The following is a 23,592-nucleotide window of genomic DNA, read 5'->3' as shown; positions in this document are numbered from 1 at the left end:
GGTGTGCCCCTTGTGTTGGCTGTGTGTGCCCTCCTCTTGTAATTGAGCCTTGGTTTCTGTTTGCACATCAGTGTGAGGGATTGACCCTTGGACTGATTGGTTGTGAGGACTGGCCTTGACTACAGTGGAGGAGCTGCTGTGCAGGGGCTGACCCAATGGAGCAGGATTCACGTTAGCAGGACTCTGGTGCTGCCTGTTCTGCCCTTTGTGTGTTTTGACTGTGAAGGCAGCTGTGTGGTGCTCCAGCTCAGTCTGAAGCTGGCAACCAGGTGTGCTGGCCCTGGAGCCTCCTGGGAGGGGCCCCCTCCAGGCCAAGTTCAGCTGCAGCCTGTGCCCTGCCTAGGGCCACCTGGCATGAGCCATAAAGCAATTTGCAGATGGCAGCCACCTGTGCTGGGCTTGGAGGTTTCGGGGCGAGGCCAAGCCATGAACCAAGGCCAGCTGCTGCTAGTGCCGGGCTTGGGGTCCTTAGCAAGATGTATGGGGCATGCTGAGGCCAGATGCTTCTTGTTTTGGGTTTTGTGAGCCTTTAAGAGATTTTAGGAAAGTCTGGAGCATAAGCAGGCAGTTTGTACGAAAAAGCTGCTGGAAGTGGCTTGTGTGGGCCCACAAGTTGGGTGGGGCATGGTCTCAGAATCACCAGCGCTGGGTGAGTGAACGGTATCAGCCAGGTTGATGCACTCTCAAATATGGCAGCCGCCTACATCTGCACAGTGGGAGGGTGTAGGGCTCGACACAGAAATAATGGCTCTGCTGGCACTTCTGTCTGCGAGAAAGCTGCCTCCCCAGACCTCATCTTGAAGCCAGACAATTCAGTTCTTCCTTGTATGTTCCTAGATCCTTTCCAGCTGCTGCCCCAGTGCTGCAGCCCCAAGACAGTGAGTCTGTCAGCGAGTAAGTCCTTGTGCGTCCCTTTAACAGGAGTGCTTGGGACTCCAGCATCCCTTCAGCCATAATCTCTCTGGTTTTCATAGCCTGAAGTTGTGGGGACTTTTCTTTCCGGCACTGGAACCCTGGACTGGGGAGCTTGGTGTGTAGGGCTGCGACCCCTCGCTCCTCTGGGGGACCTTCACAGCCAATATATTCCTCCTGATTTGTAGCCACCACTTGCGGGTGTGGGACCAGCCCTTGGGTGACTTTGCTCTTTCTACCATTCTCAAGGTGGCTTCTTCTTTGTGTCCTTAGTTGTAGGACTTCTGTTCAGCTAGACTTCAGGCAATTCTCAACGATGGTTGATCTGCAGTTTTAATTTTCATGTGGTTGTGGGAGGAGGCAAGCTCAGCATTTACCTACTCTACCATCTTGACCTGAAATCAGAATACAGTATCTTTAAATATTTCCTAGTATATTGTAGGTGCTCAAAAGAATTTTGGTAGAATGTCTGACATGCATTAGTTGAATAAAATGAAATGTTAATATCTTAATATTTGTTATTAACTTTTTTCCAATGAGAATAATCTATTGAAAGAAAAGATTTAAATACTCTTCTATATATATTTTGGGTTTCCTTGCACATATTATTGCTATAATATCAATATTCACTAAAATTTACACTGCCCAAATTTGTTGTAGGAAGACTAACTCCCTTTAGATGTAAAGAAGCAAAGCAATGTAAACTGTATGTTATCTTTTTCACTGCTGTATTCATAGAACTTAGACCAATTCCTAGCACTTGGTAGGGTCTCATTAATTATTTGTACAATAAATGAATGAATAAACACACACACACACACACACACACACACACACACATACAATTTGTGAGTAACATTGCAGTTTTTAATCTGAGAATATTTAAGCATTTTCCAAATGTTATCCATTGGCAATACCACAGTCGTTTTATTTAACTAAGAACTAAAAAATAATGTGAGTTCATGTTTACTCAGTACTCCATAGTGCTTCAAATATTGGGGACAAGAATCTTCAAATTTCCTCCCTCTTAAATGTAAAAGTTTCCATCGTGTCACCTTCAAGGAATGATAAGGACAATAGATTATTTTTCAAAATTGGTGGGTTAGAATCCCACCCAGTTTCTCCACTTACCTAGCCATATGGTCTTAGGTAAGTTATTTAACTTCTGTAAATCTCAGTTTGCTTAATCAGAGAATGAGAATAATACCATTTTGCTTCCTACACCATGGAGGTATTTATGAGGCCTAAATGAGAAAATTTCTATGGGAACTATGAACACTTTGTACAAATGTCATATATTTTAAGTCATTTTTTAAATACTAACAATGTTTCAAGCCAACTCATGCATTGTACACAACAATATAATGTTAAGCCTGTTGATACTATGGCACTGATTATGGAATGCAGGTATATATTAATAAGGTTAGCTTCATTCATTCATGTGAAGATCTAGGGATGAGTCCTCAGGTTGAAATAAGCCTTGCATGTTTGGGGAAGAATGTTGGTCAGTGTGGTCAGTACATAGTGAGTGAGAAGGAACATAGTGCTGGAGAAATAGGCAAGGCCAGATCATTTAAGCCTTATAGAGTATGATGACTAGTCTGAATTTTTTCTGAGTGTAATATTATCATTATGCTTATTTGAAAAACAGTATTCTTCAATTGAGGATGGCATTGTTACCCTTCCTTTTAATTGAAAGTGGACACAGGATAAGAGATCTTAAGTTTCATGTATACTCAAGTGGATCATAAGAGAATAGCAATTATGTATATGCCTGGAGGCATCCTGCATATTTTTTTAGACTAAGAAAAATCATTAATGGCCCCCAATGATTATTGAATACTCTCTTATATTAATATTTATTGGTATTGTTGTCACCTAATCTATTCTAAATTTCTTTTGGCCGTGGATTGTGTTTTAAACAATCTTGTGTAGAAACGTTTTTGTTGTTGTTGCTAAGTTTTTTTTCATACCAAAATAATATATTATTAGGTTAATAAGCAATAGTCTCTTTCCTCACCCCTCCTCTGCTGTTCTTTCTGGAAGTTAGTGCTCTATTTCTAAATAATATGGTTTTACGACTTTTTTTTTTTTAATTAGGGATTTGGGGGATGGGAACAGCACTGGGGAATTGGGGGGAGGGGAACAGACAAGTTGCTGTCTTATTGTTCTTCAGTCTAGTTGTGGAGGACGTTGCTTCACTGGCCCATGTTGGTATTTTGATCATTGCGCTCTTCCCAGCTGAGGCAGATTGGTCGCCGGCCATTGGATGGCCACTCAATGGCAACTCATGCCGGCTGCCTTCCGCTCACGCTGGCTGCCAGCCACTCATGGTAGCTTATGGCAGCCTAATGCAGCCCCTCTGCAGCTTACGTTGTCGCCAGCGACTCACGGCCGCTCAGCTCCAGGTCAAGCTGTTGTTCACCATCTTAGCTATAGAGGGTGCAGCATCACTGGCCCATGTGGGTTCTGAACCGGTGGCCCTGCTGCTCAGAGCTCGCGCTCCCAAGCCAACTCTTAATCAACAAGCCACTCGGCCGGCTCGAGATTGCTTTTTTTTCAATTTTGTTTATTGGGTTGTCAGAAAAGCCATGACACATTTTCGCAATGAAAAACAGAAAAAATACATCATAACTTTTCCGATCACCCAATAGTTCTTTTTCTGGAGCTTTGTTCTGTTCCTTCATTTTAGACATGTTTTTTTGTCTCCCCATTTTGGCTGCCTTCCTGTGTTTGTTTCTGTGTATTAGGTAAGGCAGCTATATCTCCTAGTCTTAGTAGAGTGGCCTTATGAAGTAAGTGCCCTGTAGGGCCCAGTGACACAGACTCCCTGGTCACCTAAGCCAGGTGTTCCAGGTGTGCCCCTTGTGTTGGCTGTGTGTGCCCTCCTCTTGTAATTGAGCCTTGGTTTCTGTTTGCACATCAGTGTGAGGGATTGACCCTTGGACTGATTGGTTGTGAGGACTGGCCTTGACTACAGTGGAGGAGCTGCTGTGCAGGGGCTGACCCAATGGAGCAGGATTCACGTTAGCAGGACTCTGGTGCTGCCTGTTCTGCCCTTTGTGTGTTTTGACTNTGCTTCACTGGCCCAAGTTGGCACCATCATTGCGCTCTTCCTGGGCGAGGCACATCAGTCGCCGGCTTCTGGACGGCCGCTCACTGCGGCTGCTGACCGCTCACGCTGGCTGCTGGCTAAACAAGGTAGCCCATGGCAACCCACTGCAGCAGGGGCTGCAGCCTATGCCGTCACAGGCGACTCTCTGCAGCCCAGCTCCAGGTTGAGCTGTTGTTCAGCATCTTAGCTGTAGAGGGCAGTGTCACTGGCCCTCGTATGCGGGATCCGAACCGGGGCCCTCTGGCATTCCAAGCCAGCTCTTAACCAACGCACCACTCGTCCGACCCTACGATAGTTTTCTGATTTATTCATTTTAGATAGTTTGTTTTATTTGCTTCTCTTGTGGATAATTAACTGATTTAAACCACTGACTCTATCCCTGTCTTTCTAATATATTTAATCATTTTAATTCCTCTTTTGGTTACCATTTAAAATTGAAACAGTAGACTTTTGTTTCTTATTTTATCACATATAAGCATCTTTTGTTTCTACACCTTGTAGAGAACAATGTAAGTGCTGCCTAGATAGTTTTAAAAGCTAGCTGGAATGGCTTTGTTCATATGGAGCACAGAGCACCATGATTACTTTTCTTCTCCATGGCAATTAAGTACTGATCCTTGTCTTCCATCTCTTAAGCGCATTTGCTCTATGATACGGAATTCATGTCTGTGGAGTAGCAATAGATGATCTGATGGATTCTGTCTGGCTATACACACTTCGATGTTAGTAAGTTATATAAGTATCTAGTTCCCTACACAGTAGGAGCTAGGTCAGTTTAATTTTCTTGGTATTTTATTTGGCATAGCTCCACATATAATAAGGCCATTATGAAAATGCTTTTTTGATATTTATCAGTAAACTTATTCAAACAAATCTTGTTCAGTTATTAAGAGAATAGAAGGCCTAGCAGGGCGAGGTAACCCAAATAGTTATACTATATTGTGATCCTCTAAGCTTTTCATTGTTTGCTGCAAAGGAAACTGGCCAGTATATTGGGAATTTTTAATCTAGCTCTTTGAGACTTTATGAAGTTATGAAAGCATATTGGGTTTTCATACCTTACACGCTCTACCCCATGAGACAGTCAGTGTTTGGCTGGGACCTGAAGGTGATAGAGCAAATTTAGCAAGACCTCCACAATCACACTTTTTCAGATGAATTCTGGCACTCAGTTTTTTAGAGCACTTAAACCCTTCTTTAGATATGTAATGATTAAGTGTTCTAATATTCTTAATAAATTATTGGCAATTTGAATTGGAGAGCAATATGATAAGAGCAATCAATGCCTTATATCACATTATTTTTGTTAGACTAAAATAATTTAACAAATTGGAATATTGATGAGATACTAGGATAAGGACATATAGTAGCAGACAAATATAATGCAGTATATTTAGAGAAGAAAAAGCATAACCTCCAGAGGATGAGTAACTGACTATATTTAAGTGAGTTGGAAACCACTGAGCAGAAAAGGAATAATTAGTATGAGTTAACAATGTAGTGTTTTAGTTAAAGCCAACACAGTACAAAGTCACATAAATAAGAATCAAGAATGTAGGAAACTTGAGATGATTTCCTCATTGTCCTTGCCACTGGTCAGACCCTTAAGAGAGCATTGTTGCTGGTTCTGGGCTCTACCACTAAAGGACATGGTGAACTTGGAGAAAGTTCAGAGGAGGACCACAAAGATGATTAAAGGGTTGAAAAAGAAACCTAAAAGAAAAATTTTTAAGTAGTAGAGATTATTATTATTCCAGAGAAGAGAAGATTTAGAGGTATTTAATTTGTGCATAAAAGATAGAGACCAGATGTTCTTAATCTTCATTGAACAGCAAACAAAAAGTAATCAACTTAACCTGCAGCGTGATGGGTTTAGATCAGATAGGAGGAAAATCTTACACTTAATGTCAGAATAAGTGACTATCGGGCATGTGAAATCTTTTCTAACAATGTAGATCCTTATTGATAACCTCAAACAGCTCAAAGGGCATTTGAGGCATTTATCATTCTAGTACCTCATCAGGTAATCCTACATTTTTAAAATTCTTTTCTGACTGAGGAAAATTAACAGTTGATTGAAAAAGTATGACTTATGATCAGTCCTTAAAAAAATGGATCTGGTTGATTTGATAGAGGTAATGTAATTTGAGTTGTAGTCAATTCTGTTAATAAGACAGTGTTGTATGACGTTCCATTAAATCAGGATAGTCAATATTACCTCTTTCCCTACTTTCTTTTAACTAGGCCGTACTTTCAAAGACAAATGACAGTTGTTTCTTATTAATGGGTTTGATGCTAAATATCAGTAAAAAAGAGAAATGATTATGTTGAAGTTTAAATATATTTTTATTTAAAGTTTTAACTTTTATATATATAGTTACAAATGATAAAGTGCTGTGTTGTTGTTTTTTTCTAAGAGTAATCCTTTCACATGAAATTTTAAAATGCAGCCAGGCTTTCAAAATCAATGTTGTTGAATAGTTTGACCATAAATAAAAATTATTTATCTTTGCAAATCAGCTACCAAAGTACTGCCTAACTAAACCAGACTACTGGTTGTTTGTGGCTGGATTTAAAAGGCCTGTATACTAACAATAGAAAAATTCTTCTCCCTATTGAGCAATGCTCTACATGTATATTATGCTTTTCCTTTTTTGCCTTAAATAGCTTTTTTGGTTTTGAGGTTTTTGAGCAAGAAGACAAAATAAGCTGTGTACTTTATTTTAAGGCAAAGAGCTGTTGTGGCCTACCATGTTCTGTAAAACTAAAAAGATGCTATAGTAAAATTTTGGGGAAAAAAATTTAAATGTAGTAAAGTAAGTAAAGTTATTTGTATAAACTGTCATATTATAAATAATATAAAATGATAATTTTTTTCATTGCTTATAAAGCATTTCCATTATATGCTGATGTTAAATATAATTTTTTTCTTAATACTAGAGGAAGTTGTATTGTTTATAGGGGGTAATTTGTTTTTGAAGCAAAGAACAACCTGGTAATTATTTTATTTTTTAGAAAACTTTTTTCATTGAAAAATTTTATGTAGTTTTGTTCTAGTTACTGTAATTGTTGCAAATATTTTAATATTAAAAATACATGGTGTGCTTGTTAATTCAGCTACAAGGGAATATTGGGATTCTTGTTACTTCATAAAAAACAATGTATCTTTTAGAGTGGCATTTATCAATTAGGTGAATTTAGTATACCCCCCCCCTGCCGCCCCCCACTTCCTCCTTCTCCTCCTTCATCTAGTGATGGGCAAGTATTATTATATACCCTCAATACTGATGATGGTATTTGGGAGGAAAATGAGGCTTATGTAAGTAATTGAGTGTGAAACATACAAATGCTGTGATAATTAGAGGAGGGATAGATCACTTCAGGCTTCATGAAAGATGAGGTATTTGAACTGAGCTTAAATGATACATAGAATTTCACAATAGAAATAGTAGGAGGATATTGCATGAACAAGGCATGGATGCAGGAAAGATCAAGATCTTCTTAACAAGTGGCGAGCGTATAGTCAAATTAGAGTAGAGGGCATATGTAGGGAGAAGTAAGCTAGATTTTGAGCTGTCTTGAGCTCCAAGCTAAGGTGTTTAGATTTTTTTTTTTAAGATTTTTATTGGGGAATTGGGGGATGGGAACAGCCCTGAGGAATTGGGGAAAGAGGAACAGACAAGTTGCTGCCCTTTTGTTCTTTTATCTAGTTGTAGAGGATGTTGCTTCACTGGCCCAAGTTGGCACCATCATTGTGCTCTTCCCCGGGCAAGGCAGATCAGTCGCCAGCTTCTGGACAGCCGCTCACGGCAGCTGCTGGCCACTCACGCTGGCTGCTGGCTACACACGGTAGCCCATGGCAACCCACTGCCACAGGGGCTGCAGCCTACGCCGTCGCCGGCGACTCACGGCAGCCCAGCTCCAGGTTGAGCTGTTGTTCAGCATCTTAGCTGCAGAGGGCAGTGTCACTGGACCTCATATGTGGGATCTGAACCGGGGCCCTCTGGCACCCCAAGCCAGCTCTTAACCAACGCACCAATGCAGTAGATAAATTTTTAATGAGTCAAACCTATTCCATTATCTACTTGCCAAGGCAACACTATATTAAATATCCCTTTAAATATTTTTTGCTTTCCTGACACACACACAGAAACTTAATTATCCAACTGTGTTTCGATACCTTAATAACTTTCTTCCTAATAACTGTTGACAAAGGTTTTGGGAAATGGGCTTGTGGAAGCATAAATAGATACAACTTTTTTAGAGGGCATTCGTTCTTAAACACTGAATACCTACTGTGCTCCAGGGATTGTGCTGGGTGATGATATACAGTGGTGAGCAAAACACACCAGTCCCTAATCTCAAAGAATTTGCAATCTAGTGGGAAAGACATATACATGAAATTACCAGTCTGTTAGGATTTATGAAGGAAAAAATTGGGGAGCTCAACAAGTATTTATTAGGGGAACCTCATCTAGTCAGGGAAGACTTCTCTGAGGAAGTGCATTGACCTGGGATCAAAAGATTAGTAGGAGTAACCTAGGAATCCATAGAAAAGTGTTTCAGATGGAGGGGATAGCAAGATCAAAGTTCATGAAATAGGAGGAAACACAGTATTTTTAGGAATCGAAAAGAAGGGAAATATGGTTTGAGTTTGCAAAGAGGGGACAGAGGTGGACATAAGGCTAGAAAGGTGGGCAGGGGTGAGATCATGATGATGTGAATGAATGATAATCCTTAAATGTGTTTCACTTCTAGGAATTTATAATGGAAAAATTATCAGACAGAAGTGCAAAGATATAATGATGGTCATTGTTTTTAAGTTTATATCAGAAAACTTGGAAACACTTTAAGTTTTCAACAATAGGGAATTGTTTAAATAAATTTTGCTACATCCATACAATGGAATTTGATAAAGCCATTAAAATAATGTGCATATGTCGTAACTGACATAGAATGATGTTCAAAATATATTGGTAACTAAAAAGCAGGATACAAACAATGTAATATTCCATTTTTGTGATGTGAAAAAGTATAGTAACAATTAATGCATTATAAATAAATACATTTTGATTTAGTGACAAAGCAAAGAATAAATTACTTGGTTAATGAGGAAATGGAAAAAAGGCTGAAATAGTAATGAGAAAAGACCCAGAGGAGAAATGAATAATCTGTTAAATTGATGATTGTAAAGGGGTGAAAACCCTATATTGGTAGGCTTTTATAACTTAGATGTGAAAGTCTCAACCTTAGCTAGACCAATATTTTCCAGTGATTTGAGGACAATTTTGCAAGGGCAGAAGACACTGCTGGCTAACTATTTCTATGTTTCCCAACAGAAAATCCCTACTAGAATAAACGGAAAACTCATATTATGATGTGAATAGCCACCAAGGTATTTTACAAACTAATGGTAAATCTTTAATTTATTCCATGAACAAAATCAAGGGCAGTCTCTGATATATGTTAGGAATTAGTAGCTAAAAGTATCTAGTATTTATTAAGCAAATAACCATGACATATCTTTGAGAAATATTGTATAAAATGTTTACATAATAATAAATAATGTTACCTCATTAGATAATACACCTATGGTTGGTCTTAGGTTTTAGACATTCAAAAATATCAGCAAGTAACTTTCTTCAGATAATTAATGTCCTTCAGATAAAGAGATGAATGTTATTAAAAAGATGTAACCTGTGAAATGAGGTACATAAACTTGATCAAATTAACTATTTAAAGTGGTGTTATGGACTGAATGTTTGTGTCCCCTAAAATCCATATGTTGAAACCTTACCCCCCAATGTGATGATATTAGGAGGTGGGGCCTATAAGAGATAATTAGATGTAGATGAGGTCGTGACAGTGGAGCCCCATAATGGGATTAGTACCCTTCTAAAAAGAGAACAAGACCAGAGCCCTGTCACTTCCCACCAAGTTAAGATATAGCAAAAAGGTGGCTGTCTGCAAGTCAGGAAGAGGCCCTTCACTAGACCCCAAACCTGCCAGTATCTTAATTTGGGACTTCCAGAACTATGTGGAATAAATCGTTGTTTAAGCCACACAGTCTATAGTATTTTGTAGTAGATGCCAAAGCTGACTAATTCAGCAATTGGTACTAAGAAGTTGGGTGCTTCTGTAACAAATACCTGAAAATGGGAACCTTTGGAATTTGATAATGTGTACGAGCTAGAAGAATTTTGAGGTGCATGCTAGAAAAAGCCAGGATTGCCTGGAACGGACTTTTAAAGGCAATTCTGGTGAGAGCTCAGAAAGAAAAGAGGAGAGTTGTAGAGAAAGCATTCATCTTCTTATGGAATACACAAATAATTGTGAACAGAATGTTGGTATAGAAATATGGATGATAAAGGCCATTTTGGTGATGTCTTGGTCAGAAATGAGGAATATGGTATTAGACAATAGAGAAAAGGTGGTTCTTGTTATAAACTGGCAAGGAACTTGGCTGAATTATATTCATGTTTTAGAGTTTTGAGAAAGGTAGAACTTGAGATAAAATTGGATACATAGCTGAGAAGATTTCTAAGCAAACAGTTGAAGGAGTGGCTTGGTTCTTCTGACTTACAGTAAAAATATGGAAAGAGAAATGTATTGAAGAAGGAATTCTTGAGCAAAAAGGAACATAAGGATTTGTGAAATTCTCAGCCTGTCCATATTATAAAACATGAGGAAGCATATTCAGAAGAGAACACTGAGAGTGTGGCTGGCTGACCCTATGATAAGGAGATCAGTATGGGTATGAGCTTCGGACATCACCAGCCATCCCACAGAGCCATCAAGAAAGACGAGATTATACCAGGAGAAACACTGCCACCTGGGACTAACACAGAGAAAATAGGCGGGAATGAAGGAAGGCTGTGAACATACATTGCATCTTCAAAAAAAGGCAATTCAAAGATCATCAGGGCTGCTACTCCCACCATAGGCCCAGCACGCATGGCCTGGGAGGCCAGACTGTCTCTACCTGGGTTTCGAAGAACGGATTTGCTGCCCTGCAGAGCTGCATGGGAGGGCCTTCACAGAGAGTCATGTGGGCAGACTCTGCCAAGCTGAAGGCACGGGGTGACTACGCTCCTACCCCACAGGGCCCAGAGGGCAAAGCATCAGCCCACGGGGATTATTCTCAAGCCTTAAGATCTAATGGAATTTGCTGTGCTAGGTTTTGGATTTCCTCGGGACCCATCGCCCTTTCTTCCTTCTGATTTCTCCCTTTGGGGATGGGAACTTGTATAATATGCCTGCCCCTTCATTTTGTTTTGGAAACACTTAGCTTTTTCGGTTTCACAGGTTCACAGCCAAAAAGGAACTTTCCCTCAGGATGAATTGTACCTGGAGCCTCATGCGTATCTGATTTAGATGATATTTAGATGAGACTCTGGACTTTAGAGTTGATGCTGGAATGAGTTAAGATTCTGTGACTGTTGGGATGAAATGAATGTATTTCGTATGCAAGAAGGACATGAATTTGGGGGGATAAGGGTGAAACATTATGGACCAAACATTTGCTTTCTCCCCGAAAATTCCAGTGGTGAAGTCCTAATCTCTAATGTGTTGGTAATTGGAGGTGGGGCCTTTGGGTGATAAGCTTTAGATGAGGTCTTGATGGTGGACCCGTATGATGGGATTTGTGCCCTTATAAGATGAGGAAGAGACACTAGAACTTTCTCTCTCTTCATGAGCAAGCACCAACAAAAGGCCATGTGAGTATGCGAGGAGTTGCCTGTCCATGAGCTAGGAAGCAGGCCCTCACCTGACACTGAATCTGCCAGCACCTTGATCTTGGGCTTCCCAGCCTCCAGAGCTGTGAGAAATAAATGTCTGTCTTTTTAACCACCCGGTCCATGGTATGCTGTTACAGCAGCCCAAACTAAAACAAGTAGTCTTATCATCTTTTTCATGTATCATAGAAAGTTGTGTACATTCTTGCATATATTGAGTTAAAATAATTTTTTCTCTGTATTATTTCATTGCAATTGTTTTTATAACTGAAATCAGTTTTATAATGCTGGTTCCTCAGTGCGTGTAAAGAAAGCAGGAAATCGCTGCGTCACTATCACTTGGCCCTCACCACCACATCTAAGAGAACTAAATGAGACAGCGCAGTACCCGGGACAGTCTGTTTGGAAGTAAGTCTGTGACTCAGTGTTAAACAAATGAGTCTCAGAGTTTAGATTTTTATTTATTCCATTTCAAAACTAAATCATTGAAAGGAATGCCTCTTTGCAGTGTCTATTGCTCTTGCATAAGAATGGAATGTAGTTTTTGGAAAAGGTTTTAAGAACCCATCCAGGTATTTCATCATTGTAAGGTAGTGCTATATTTTGCAGATCTTAAAATGGAACTTAATCATATGTTTTGGTCAGTTTCCTCTGATGGCCATGTCTAGCCAAAAATGATTAGGAGATTAAAGAGTTGAAAGTATTCACAGCAGAAAAGTATGTTAATATTATAGTAACGGATATTCAACCAACCTCTTTGGTTTTGATCTTGCTCATTCAGTCCTACCTTGTGAAATTAGGACAAGGGAATAACAATGTATACACTCATCTACTCATCCAAAAACAGAACTCTTATTTCCTTTAGGTGCCTGGCTTTATGAAGATTCCTAAGATCATATTTCTTAGTTCTTTTTTTATCTGCCCAGAGGCCTTTAGTATTCTCTCATGAAAAGAAATCAAAACAAGTACTACCATGATAAGGTAGTATTTTCCTATCTAAATTCAGAATCCAGAGAACCTTTTCTAATCATATTTCAGCTTTTCTGCCCCATCTTAGCACTCCGGTGTACTTTTTAGCCTAGATCAAGTTTAGACCAAAGGCCTAAGTTTAGGGGCTCCTGCCACATCTGGTTGGTCAAGATTTAGTAGAGATTGATTTGTTTAAAGGGGGCTGAGAGTGGGCAATGGGGAACTCATTTTTCTTAGTCTCTTTTTTCTTCAAATCTTACGGCAGCAAGATAAGTCCTAAAAGCACACCAATTATATCTTTGGGGTAAAGCAAGAATCCTTGCATTATTTTTCTTTGCAATTTTTTCTGAACTGGCTCAGGTCTGGAGGAAAATGAGACAAAACCATAGTATGGCAGAGAAAGTTGATAGGATATAGAGTTAATATGATGTAAAGTAAAAATGAGTAAGTCAGGAGAAAGAAGCCATTTCCCAAATTAGGCCAAGTATGAGCCACCTTATTTCAGCTCCTATATGTATCTCTCAGTGTTCTCACATCTTACCTGTAAACATCATTTTTCAACATGATGCCGTATAACCCTCACAAATGATGTTTAAAAGTGAGATGTGAGAAGACTGAGAAATCCTGGTTTAAGTTAATGTGGCTTGAATTAGATAATGTCTCAAGATACTTATCATCTCTAGACTGTGGGGCTGACAGCACAGTTTATAGGAAAGAATCAGAAATGCATACATGAGAAAGAAGGAATGACAATATTGAGAGAATGGGTGGAATAAACAACACACAAAAAATTAAAAAGTTAAATGTGAAAAAAATAGGAAGTTTATAAAAATATGAAAGTAAATGAATTAAAGCAATTTCTAATTTTTTAAATGTCTCAAATGATTACCTTGAACTTGTGCTGAACATTTTATTATGTAGAGCTAGCACAGTGTTGAGCAAACACACACAATCAAGGTTTGGAAAAATATTTGTATTAATCAATATTGTATTGAAGTTGAGGAAGTTTTTCTTGAATAGAAACTTAAGTTTTTTAGATTTATCATCCCCAATTTTGATATAAATACAACTTGATTCTATATTACAGTTCATGCGTAAGACTGCGTAAAGTTTTTAAGCCATGGCTAAAGTCTACTCATAATTATAAGACTAGCCTAAAGAAGAGTAATCTTTTAGAGGTATACATCATGGTGGATATAGCCAAATATAAATTATTTTTCTTATTAACTACATCAGCTCTTCCTTCCATCCATCAGGAATTTTTATTGTTTCAAACTGAGCTAAGCTAGTATGGTCAGGCAAACCCTTAGCGTTTGCTGAGTAAGCATTGCTATCAGTTTTAAGGAAGGGATGTTTTAGATCAAATTCCATTAAGCATACAAATATTTATTAAACAAGGAGGCACAAAATAGTTCATACTGTTTCTTTTGAAAGCTTGACATTCCAGCTGTCTGTTATTTAGGTGCTCTGGCAACGCTTTGTGTGAAAAATGCACTCAGTAGGTACGTGAACATATTTTAAAGCAGAATTCTGTTACCCTTGCGTTTCTCATCTGGCACAATGATCCTCCAAACCAATGAGTGGACACACAAGACCAATCTCAGATGCTTTACGTAAATGTACAGCCTACAAAGTTTGCTGGATCCTTCTATGTGTTCATGAAGAATTGAGGAGTGCCTCTGAACTATCCTGCCAATCTGCAGGTCTGGAATGCCACTAATTTCTTCCTTTAATGAAAAACACTTTTTCAATATTTATTAAACATTCGTTAGGCTAATTATTAATTAGTTCTTGTGTTGATCATCAGAGACAGGCATACTGAAACAATTTCTGGTTGAATGCTGGTTATCTAGAAATGTATATGATACAGTAAAAATCATTATATTGTCCCTACTCTCCCACCTCTTCCTTTGATCCCCTCTGTTATCCTTCCAGGCGTTTATCCATATACAAACTTAATTTGTATACATACTCATGTAAACATACTTAAAAAATGTTTTTTCCTATCTTGCAAACTATTTTCTAAGTTTCTTTTCCCTATAGGAAAAAAACAAATCTGGTTTGGCATACTCTGTCCCCCCAACACCGACTTCCTAAATTCATTTTCTGATATTTTATTTTATACAGTCAATGTTTCACTCAGCCTCTGTGGACTTCTTGTAGTTCCCTGCATATGTTTTACCTTTCTAGAGCCTGTTCCTTTGATTATTCTGTATGCCTGGAATGCCTTTCTTTTGTATTTTATCTGGCTAAGTCTTTAAAATATATTTCAGATGTTATGTCCTATATGAATCAATTCCCTAGTTTTCTATTGTGGAATCACTCCTTCCTCTGTATTTCCGTAGTGTTTTGTATATAACTTGACTATGGCAATTATCATTATAATAGCTAACATGTATTGGCTCTGTTGTGTATAAATTTAATGCTTTTTTTTACATTTACATAATCATCTTTAGTTATTTTATAACTTACCTGCTTATGTGTCTTTTCCCAAATAGGCCACAACTAACTTACTTACCCATCTTTAGAGTCTAGTGTATGGCGCTATACCTGGGCTTATGATAGGTCCTCAGCAAATCCATATATGAAAGAATGAATGTAAAAATGTTGCTTTTCAGAATTTGGTATTAAAAGTAATGCATATATCATAATAATTGCTGTCCCTGAATATAGACTAGAGTAGGATATAGTGTGAATTGAATTGAATGCAAAAGCCACGAGGGAATGGCATGTCTTTTCACTATAGAATATCCTATAGAGAATTCTGTAAGTATGCTAGGGGATTGGGGAAAGCTGAGGAAAATGCAAATACAATTATCTTAGTCAAAGACGCTTTAGCTTGCATTATTTGTTGATGGCTTTAGTCTTTATGTAGGTATTTGGGGCAGTCATGACAGAATGAAATGATATTCATCAGAAGTGTAACATAAAAGGTGTAGGCAAAATGAGAGCAATGAGAGGAGAGGAGAAAAGGATGCTATGAGGTGGAAATACAAGTTGCATTTGTCTGTGATTATGAAACTTTTTGCTTAATTTGCTTTCTAAAATAATGTACCATTTTGCATATTTTAAAATTGATATCTAAAATACTTTTTATCACAAGTTAAGTAGCTACAGAGACTATAGTTAAAAACGTATTATATGTAGTATATATGCTTTTAATAAAAATTTAGTCAAAACTTTGGAGTTGCCTGTTTCATTGAAACATGCAAAATGTTCACCATACAATTTAATTGGCTAAATCAGCCCTCATTGCCAAACTACGTAGTTAAGTCAGACTTATTGTTTGTCAATAATAAGCCTGACTTCATTTTTTAGATGAAATGAACACATTAATACATTCCATGACAACCATATCATGTCTGAATTCTGACTGTGAGATGGATATATAGATTGGTTTATAAGCAGTCCAACAGACTGGTGGAAAGAGAGTCTTACCAGGATGAAATCAGCATCACCCCCTTCAATTTTTCTTACTTGCTCATAAGAGATTATCCCCTAGGATCAACGCATTCCTGAGTTATCCCTTTGCATGTGCTCTGGAGACTTGTAGGCCCAGGGAGCAATACACCATAACAAGGTTTGGGATGGGTGAGAAGTAAGCTGGAAACGGCAATTGAGAAAGACAAAAGGAAGGGAAAACTGGTGGCTTGTTGGGTGCATTCTCAGGCAGATCAGTGTTAGGAAAGGGCACATGTGGTTGAGGATTTGGAAGTCGATTCCACTTAAACATTTATATCTGTATTATCCGTGAAAAGTATTTATTTACATTTCCTTGAAGACTGCCGGTATGGGTTGTATCTATGTGACATCATAGGTAGTACATACTATGATCACAAGGTAAATTTATTGTGACACCCAGAATATACTTTCTGGTGCTTTTGTAAATACACCATGTACCCGCTCTATGTCTTATATTCAAAAGTGTACCAGATTCTACAATCACGTGGTTTACCAATAACAAGAAAGACAGAGGGTGAGTGTGTGAGTAGTCAGAAGAGAAAGTTACACAAGAGGAGAAGAAGAAATCCCTTTCTTCAAATGTAAGGAAGCAACATTTGTAGAGTTTGAACAAGAAGATGAAGACTTGATTAGGAGATTAATTAGTAACCCTTTCCACCCAGTAATATGGACTAATCATCATTTATATACAATAAAAGAGAAAGGCTTTTTATTTCTAGCATAAAACAGGCAAATAAGAATGTTATGTCTTTTTAAGTATATTTTTTATTCTCATTTTAGAAACTCGTAATACTTTTGGTTTTAAAAATTGGTTTTCAAGAATATTATAAAAATGCTTAAAATAAATGTTCACATCAACATTGATGTAGCATTCTCAATGTAGTATGTTTTAAAATATATAACATATCTATGGACTCCCATCATTTGTATTAAGTTGTAATGTGACAGACATAGCATTAGAATTAAGTCTGGCCAATATTAGGGAAGTTTCCCATTGAACTATTTGTTTAGCTGTTTATAAAAATCACTTAAACATATTTGTGTTTTAACCACGCTAAATTGCTGGTATACAACTAGGAAAACTATCAATTTCATTCCCACTGCTCTATTGCACTAGTGTTTTTTTGTTTTGTTTTTTATTTGTTTGTTTGTTTGTTTTTAAACAAGAACTTGTGTTAGAGTTGAAAGAACTCCAAATAGTGTTTGTAGCTCAGAAGTATAAACTACAGTCTGTGGCTATAATAAGAAAATATCCCAGCTGTTTCACTGGGAATAAAAAGCCACCCGTTCACTTTTTGCAGAAGCAGTAGCAATCTGCAGACAAGCTATTCTAGCTTCAGAACAGTCAGGTAGATGGTTTTATGGAACTCGCAATTACAAAAATCCACTTTAACCTTTCTTTCTTACTGGCAGGTGTCCCATTGGCTGCCAGCCAGCGGCTGTGAGTGTAGTGCAGCCGGCGGTGTCCCCCAGAGTGCTGAAAATGCCAACACTCCAGCTGGCTGCTCATAATTGCACTGATTGTGGTCTGACAACCAGAGCTCCAAGAAAGAAATGTGATGAATATATGAAAATATTTTACAGATTTGATCAGATTACAAATTTCATCTCTCTTTTTTCTCCTCTATAGATATGATATCTGCACTTATAAAAATAAGCCCTGTGGAACACTGGGTAAGTTTGTTTTATAAAGGGAGGATAGTTCAGATTGTCTCTTTGGTCCGCTGGCTTTCCTCGTTATTATTAATTTGGTCGTTTTCATTCGTGACACATCTGAAATTATTCCTATCAATTGTTAAACCTGACCTTTGTAGATATGTCACTTATTAGGAAACAAGTGGAATGATGATTAAAAACAACCTAGAAGATGATTCAAAATCATCAAACAATAAAAATAAATAAAAAGTTTCCAGTCATTTTCATATAATACATCTTTGTAATGTATTTTCCAAAAATACTAAGGAGTTTGAGAGCAAACCAGCATCTTCAATTCTCAGGCTAGAAAAGAAAAGGGGAAAAAAACTTTGGAGATACTTAAGGAAGAGGCATTGAGAACAGTAGTATTTTTGGTGCAATTTGATGGCAAGAGTATATCCCCATAAATTAAGATATTATTAGAAGGTTTTAGTACCTGAACAAAAAAATAAATTTTGAAAAATATTAAAGACATTAGTAGAGAGAGAGAGGAGACAGGACTATATTTCTTGTGCTTCCCAAATATCATTTGTGTTTTAAAAAGCATTTCTGTAGTAGTCTAGAATTTAAAAAATCCCTTTTTGTTGCAGAGCATAACTTCATACTGGTTAAAGTTAACTGCAAATACAAATGGCTGGGAGGAAATGGTAGCTCTCAAGTAGACTAAATTATTAAGCAACTAGAGTTATTTTAGGAAGTAGAAACTTTTTTTCTATGGTAATCCTTTAGTGTCATTAAGACCTATTAAAGACTCAGAAGTTAAGCGACTGAAGCTGAATTCTGTAGTTTCTCTATGACAAGTCTCAATTTTCTTATCTGTAAAGGAATAATTATGAAATCTATTCCTATGCACCTCATAAGAATTTTGGGAAGATCAAATTAAAGTAGAAGTGGGAGAAAAGGTATTACCCAATTTCCTGGGGAGTTAATTGAATTATCTCTTTAGAGATTAAAATTTTTCTTGTGATTTTTACCTGCCTTCCAGTCTTCTACCTCAGTTCCCTCAGGATTTATGGCTACAGAAGAAATCCCAATTAGCCTAGGATGGGCATTACAATGGAGAAGTTGGCTAGTTCAAAAGCGTAGTGCAGAAGGAGATCTCTGATGAGAGAGCTTACATCAAAAAGATATTCTGTGTAGTATTTTAGGTTAACAAGCCAACATAATCCAATGGAAGAGGCCCTGAACGGGAAACTTAACTGGCTCTGACAGTTTCAGTGTATTACCTTCTATAGTTTATTTAGGCTTTAGTTCCTCTGTTTCCTTACCTATGAAGTAGAAGTAATATCTGCACTTATGCTGCAGGGATATTGTTAAAATCATTTAAGAAAAATATGTGTTCAGTAAAGAAGTACTATAAAAAATGAACTGATACTATTTAATATACAAATTATCTATACTGTTTACCCTACTCACTCTATTATTGTTCAAATTCTGTAAGCATTTACTGAGAGCTTAATCAATTTTATATGCCTTAGACACTAAGCCTCAAAGACGGTAAAAACTAGAGCTCTTATTTCTCTAGTGTGTGTGTGTGTGTGTGTGTGTGTGTTTGTGTGTGTATGTTTGAGGAAATATATACATATATATCTATATTCACATGTATATATCTATATATCTATAGATTCTATTCTGCTCTATGAAGGTACATTATTTACAGTGAGCTATGTTCTTCTTTGGGACCTTAATAATAACACTGCCTAATACTTTGTCATTTTTGCCAAAGTAGATTTGAGGTGTTTTCCTAATCTACCTCTCCTTTTATATTTTTCAAAATAATATGTTCAAATTTTGATAGTTTATTAATTTCTAGAATCAATACATGTCAATGCATTTTCAAGCTGAATATAAATTATTTTTCAAGTTACAAATAATTATAATGATCTTTTATACTGCCCCGTAGTGAAAACTGAATGAACTACATAAATATACAAGTTTTGACCTTCTTATGTGGAAAATATATTATCAGTACAGAACTGATCAGGTTTTTTTTCTTTCTGAGTGGTCAATCCAGTAACTTTCACGTTGGTTGTTATGCTGGTCCTTGCATATTCTCTTTCTTAGTACCTCTGACAGGCAATCGTAACATGGCTAAGCAGATTTAAGGGTGCAAACTGTGGCCATCAAACTGAGGAAATCTAAATGACCCAAATAGTAATCAAACCCCTATTAACACAATCACACATAAGAACTTTGACAGCTTCGATTTTATAGGAATACAGAAAATGGTGGGGGGTTGTGAAAATACATTAGCTTTTAGGTTGTTCTTTTATTTTAGTTAAGATTTACCTTTATATTTTCAGCAGGTAGTAGTTATTTCCCAAATATGTTCTGTCTTAAGTTGAGCTAACAGTTTTATATTAGATACAGAGGTAAATCTGCACTTGCAAATACTCCCTGGGGAGTCATTGAGAATGCTCAATTAAATGTACAGTCACATGGACATACCAAACAACAATAACAGCCACAACAAACAAAAAGCTAACCCATAGAATAATATATTTGAGGAAATACAAGAAATGTAATTTAATAATAATTATTTTTAGTAATCTTCTTTTTTAAAACAAAGTGCATAAAGCTCAAAACAGAAACAGTTTTGGCTTTGTTCCTCCCATATCATGGACGATGTTGAACCCAATAGCTGAAAGCCAGACAATGTACTGCAACCTTTTTTTCTTTCTCTCTCTGTCTCTCTCTCAGTAGAGTTTGAAAATATATTTGTTAAATATTTTTGATTAACCAAAAAAATTTAGCTGCCTTGCCCCAACTGGTCCCTCTTTTTACATCCTCTTCTTCAGGTTCCAAGACTTCTAAGTGAATGGAAGGGGCAGCACAGGGTGACACCAGTTATTCATAATAACTAAGGCAGAAATCAACCCCTCCCCAAACTCCTGCCCCTTTACATAAAACAGTAGGAAAAGTAAACAACCTATTAGCACATCCAGCACTAACCTCACCTCTGTTTTAATGTGGTTATTATGTTGATAATTTATATTAGAAGATATGGAAAAACAATTTCTAGTGCTTTCTTGTTAGTAACAATATAAATTGAATAGCGTTTGCTTTTTCAAATTAGTGCAACTGGAAAATTGTACCTAGCATAGAACATTGTTTATTGCACTAAATAAATATTCACTGAATTGGATTAAAATCACCTTTGGTGGGAAGATAATTATTAATATTTGAGTGATGATAGATTACCAACATAAAGTGTTTTCCCTCCTTTTCCTTCAGTTTTTCCTAACTGACTTTTGTCCCAATGTGTGTTAAGTATGAGTTGGCATCTGTTTCCCTGTAATACATGACATTTTATCATTTTGAAGTAAATATGAAAGCCTTTACATACTAAAATTCCCATGGGAAGAATATTTGGAGTAACATAACATTTCACTAGAATCAGCGAATTAACACCATAGTTTTTGTTTTATTGGTAAAACTCTAATGCATTGAAGAGGGATGGGATATCTGAATATGTGAATGACTTTCCTACCATTAAAATACTTAAATAAGTTGTTGCATGACTTTCAGGACTAATTTCAGAATATTAAAAAAATGCAAAAACCTGCCATCTTTAACAGTTCTCCTTCTCTTTTGAATCATTCATTTTTGTTTTTATAAAAATGTCATTTTTAAAAACCATTTGGGATTCCCTTTTTTTTTTTTTTTGGTAACTAAAAAGTTGCTTGTATATTTTTATGAACCCACTAAATTTAAACAGATCTCTTTAGAAAAATAATGTGGATATATTTTGCTTTCTACAGCCTGTAGAATGTTAAAATAGAAATGCTTTCTTGAATTCCCTCTTCTGGCTCAAGTTACTAGGTGGTCCCAAGTTACCAGAAGTAAAATTTATAAATCTAACCCCTAGTCTAGACATTTTCCAGCACTGACTGCAGTTCAAAAAATATTAATGTCTAGCCGGCAAAGTGAAACTCCCCCCAGTGATTTTGCAAATGACTAGAAAGTTAACCTTTTGCCAACTGCTCCTTCTGTGCATGGAGGTTATTAAAAAGAATCCAGGCATTTATAAGCATGGGCTTTTTAAGACTGAAACACCTTGGCTTGACCCTTTGTGTCTCCTTGTGTTTATTCAGGCTTGGCCTCTGTGGCTGGAATGTGTGAGCCTGAAAGGAGCTGCAGCATTAATGAAGACATTGGCCTGGGTTCAGCTTTTACCATTGCACATGAGATTGGTCACAAGTGAGTGAGTTTAAGAAAATCAAAATAAATTTTAGAGCTCCACTCTTTTGAGCAACGCATAACTACTGTATGGAGCGCATGTGCTCAACCATATTTTACTGCCTCTTTGTCTGAATTCAGTAGAGAATGTTATCATCTGGGGTGTTGGGATAAATCATCTTAAGGACTGGAGACTTGTTAAATAATCTCTCTGATTCAATGACTAGTATTCTTGGAGTGGTGAATGCACCACACTTAAGTTTTGTTATATGCGTACATTTGAAATAATTTAGCTTTAGTGCGTTCTACTCAACACCCGGTTCCTCAAAGTCAAATTGTTGAAATGATCTTTCTTTTCCTCAAGTGACAACACCTATATATTTTAAAATCATTATTGACACCACTACCATAAAATGAACTTCGAGTTTTCACTCTTCACACAGCTGTGAGCATACCTTTTCCAGGCCTAAAATTTGTGCGATCATTGCTATGTAACTTGTATTTTCAGGTGTACTTGTATGTTATTGGAAAAAAAAATACTGATGTTATAAGAGTAGTGAGATATCATCCTCACTATTTTTTAAGAGGATCTAGAGTTTTCGATATTTGTTTTAAATAAATGTGTGCCAAAAACTGTTCTATGCCCCCGCCCCTTCCCTTCAGCAGTAAAACCCTTACTTTACTTCAAACGACAGACAATAAGTAAATGTAAAAGCTTGCTCATGTGGAGGGAGAGAGAAGTTTGAAAACTTTAAAAGGATAGTCAAACATTTTTTATTCAAACAAACAGCCTATTTGCAAGAACTCCTGACATTTGTATGATTTAAGTTTTACAGTCTGCTTTTTGGGTAGAGAAATGGGTGGGGGGAAAAACCCCCAAAAATGAATGTTTATTATACACTTGCCTCAGAGGTCATTCCTGAAATAAATCTGTAGTTTAGCTTTTTTTTTTTTTTTGAAAGTGGAGAGTAAAATTGGGTCAGCCTGTTGCATTATTTTGAAAATTGCAATTTAAATTTTACCAAATTGGTATTGATTTATGTGTAACTTCAAGTAACTGGCAAGTTTCAAAGCTGATTTGATTCAGACATTGGGAAAAGTCAGTATTGCGCTTTTAATGAAGTCCTAAAACTATTGGTGTCCTAGTTCCCATTGCAATACACAGCAGGGGAACAAAAGGGAAAAGCCCTCTGAAGGGGTCAGTTTATCTTCAGCACACTTAAAAATCTGGCTCATTAATGATTGTCTTATATAATCTTATGCAGCCAGACTGAATGTAATAGGTTCTGTTACATTCACTTAAATTGAAAGGTCAGGACAAGTAACACAGCAGACAAATCGTGTGTGTATGAGAGCACTGTTTCTTCCTGCAGTCACAAGTTATAGTCTATGCCAACACATGCATGGTGAGCCCCTTCTAGTATGTACTTAAATAGCTGAGCTCAGGGTTATCTCTGTACCTTTGAAGATTCTAACTGAGCTACTCTCAGCCTTCCCAGGTTTTTTTGTTGGCCTAGTGGGTAA

The 23,592-nt window shown here is 37.1% G+C and overlaps 1 protein-coding gene across 7 annotated transcripts in view; it reads left to right on the top strand.

Moving 5' to 3' along the window:
- ADAMTS6 (ADAM metallopeptidase with thrombospondin type 1 motif 6) overlaps window positions 1-23,592 on the top strand; it is a 259,454-nt gene that overhangs the window by 83,934 nt on the left and 151,928 nt on the right. For 6 of the 7 annotated variants that reach the window (XR_002125140.1, XM_019652413.1, XM_019652414.1 and 3 more), the window contains exons 8-9: window positions 17,825-17,868; window positions 21,984-22,089. The exons of the other annotated variant lie outside the window; for it this stretch is intronic. Coding sequence is in view for 5 of the 6 variants with exons in the window: in XM_019652413.1 (XP_019507958.1) it covers window positions 17,825-17,868; window positions 21,984-22,089 (150 nt within the window). In the remaining variant the exon portion in view is untranslated. The remainder of the gene's footprint in view (window positions 1-17,824; window positions 17,869-21,983; window positions 22,090-23,592) is intronic. 7 annotated transcript variants of the gene reach the window in all.

This window comes from Hipposideros armiger, unplaced genomic scaffold, assembly GCF_001890085.2.
Source record: "Hipposideros armiger isolate ML-2016 unplaced genomic scaffold, ASM189008v1 scaffold_179, whole genome shotgun sequence".
Classification (NCBI taxonomy): domain Eukaryota; kingdom Metazoa; phylum Chordata; class Mammalia; order Chiroptera; family Hipposideridae; genus Hipposideros; species Hipposideros armiger.
The sequence above is the reverse complement of the archived record's forward strand: the minus strand, read 5'-3'. Positions and strand labels throughout refer to the sequence as shown.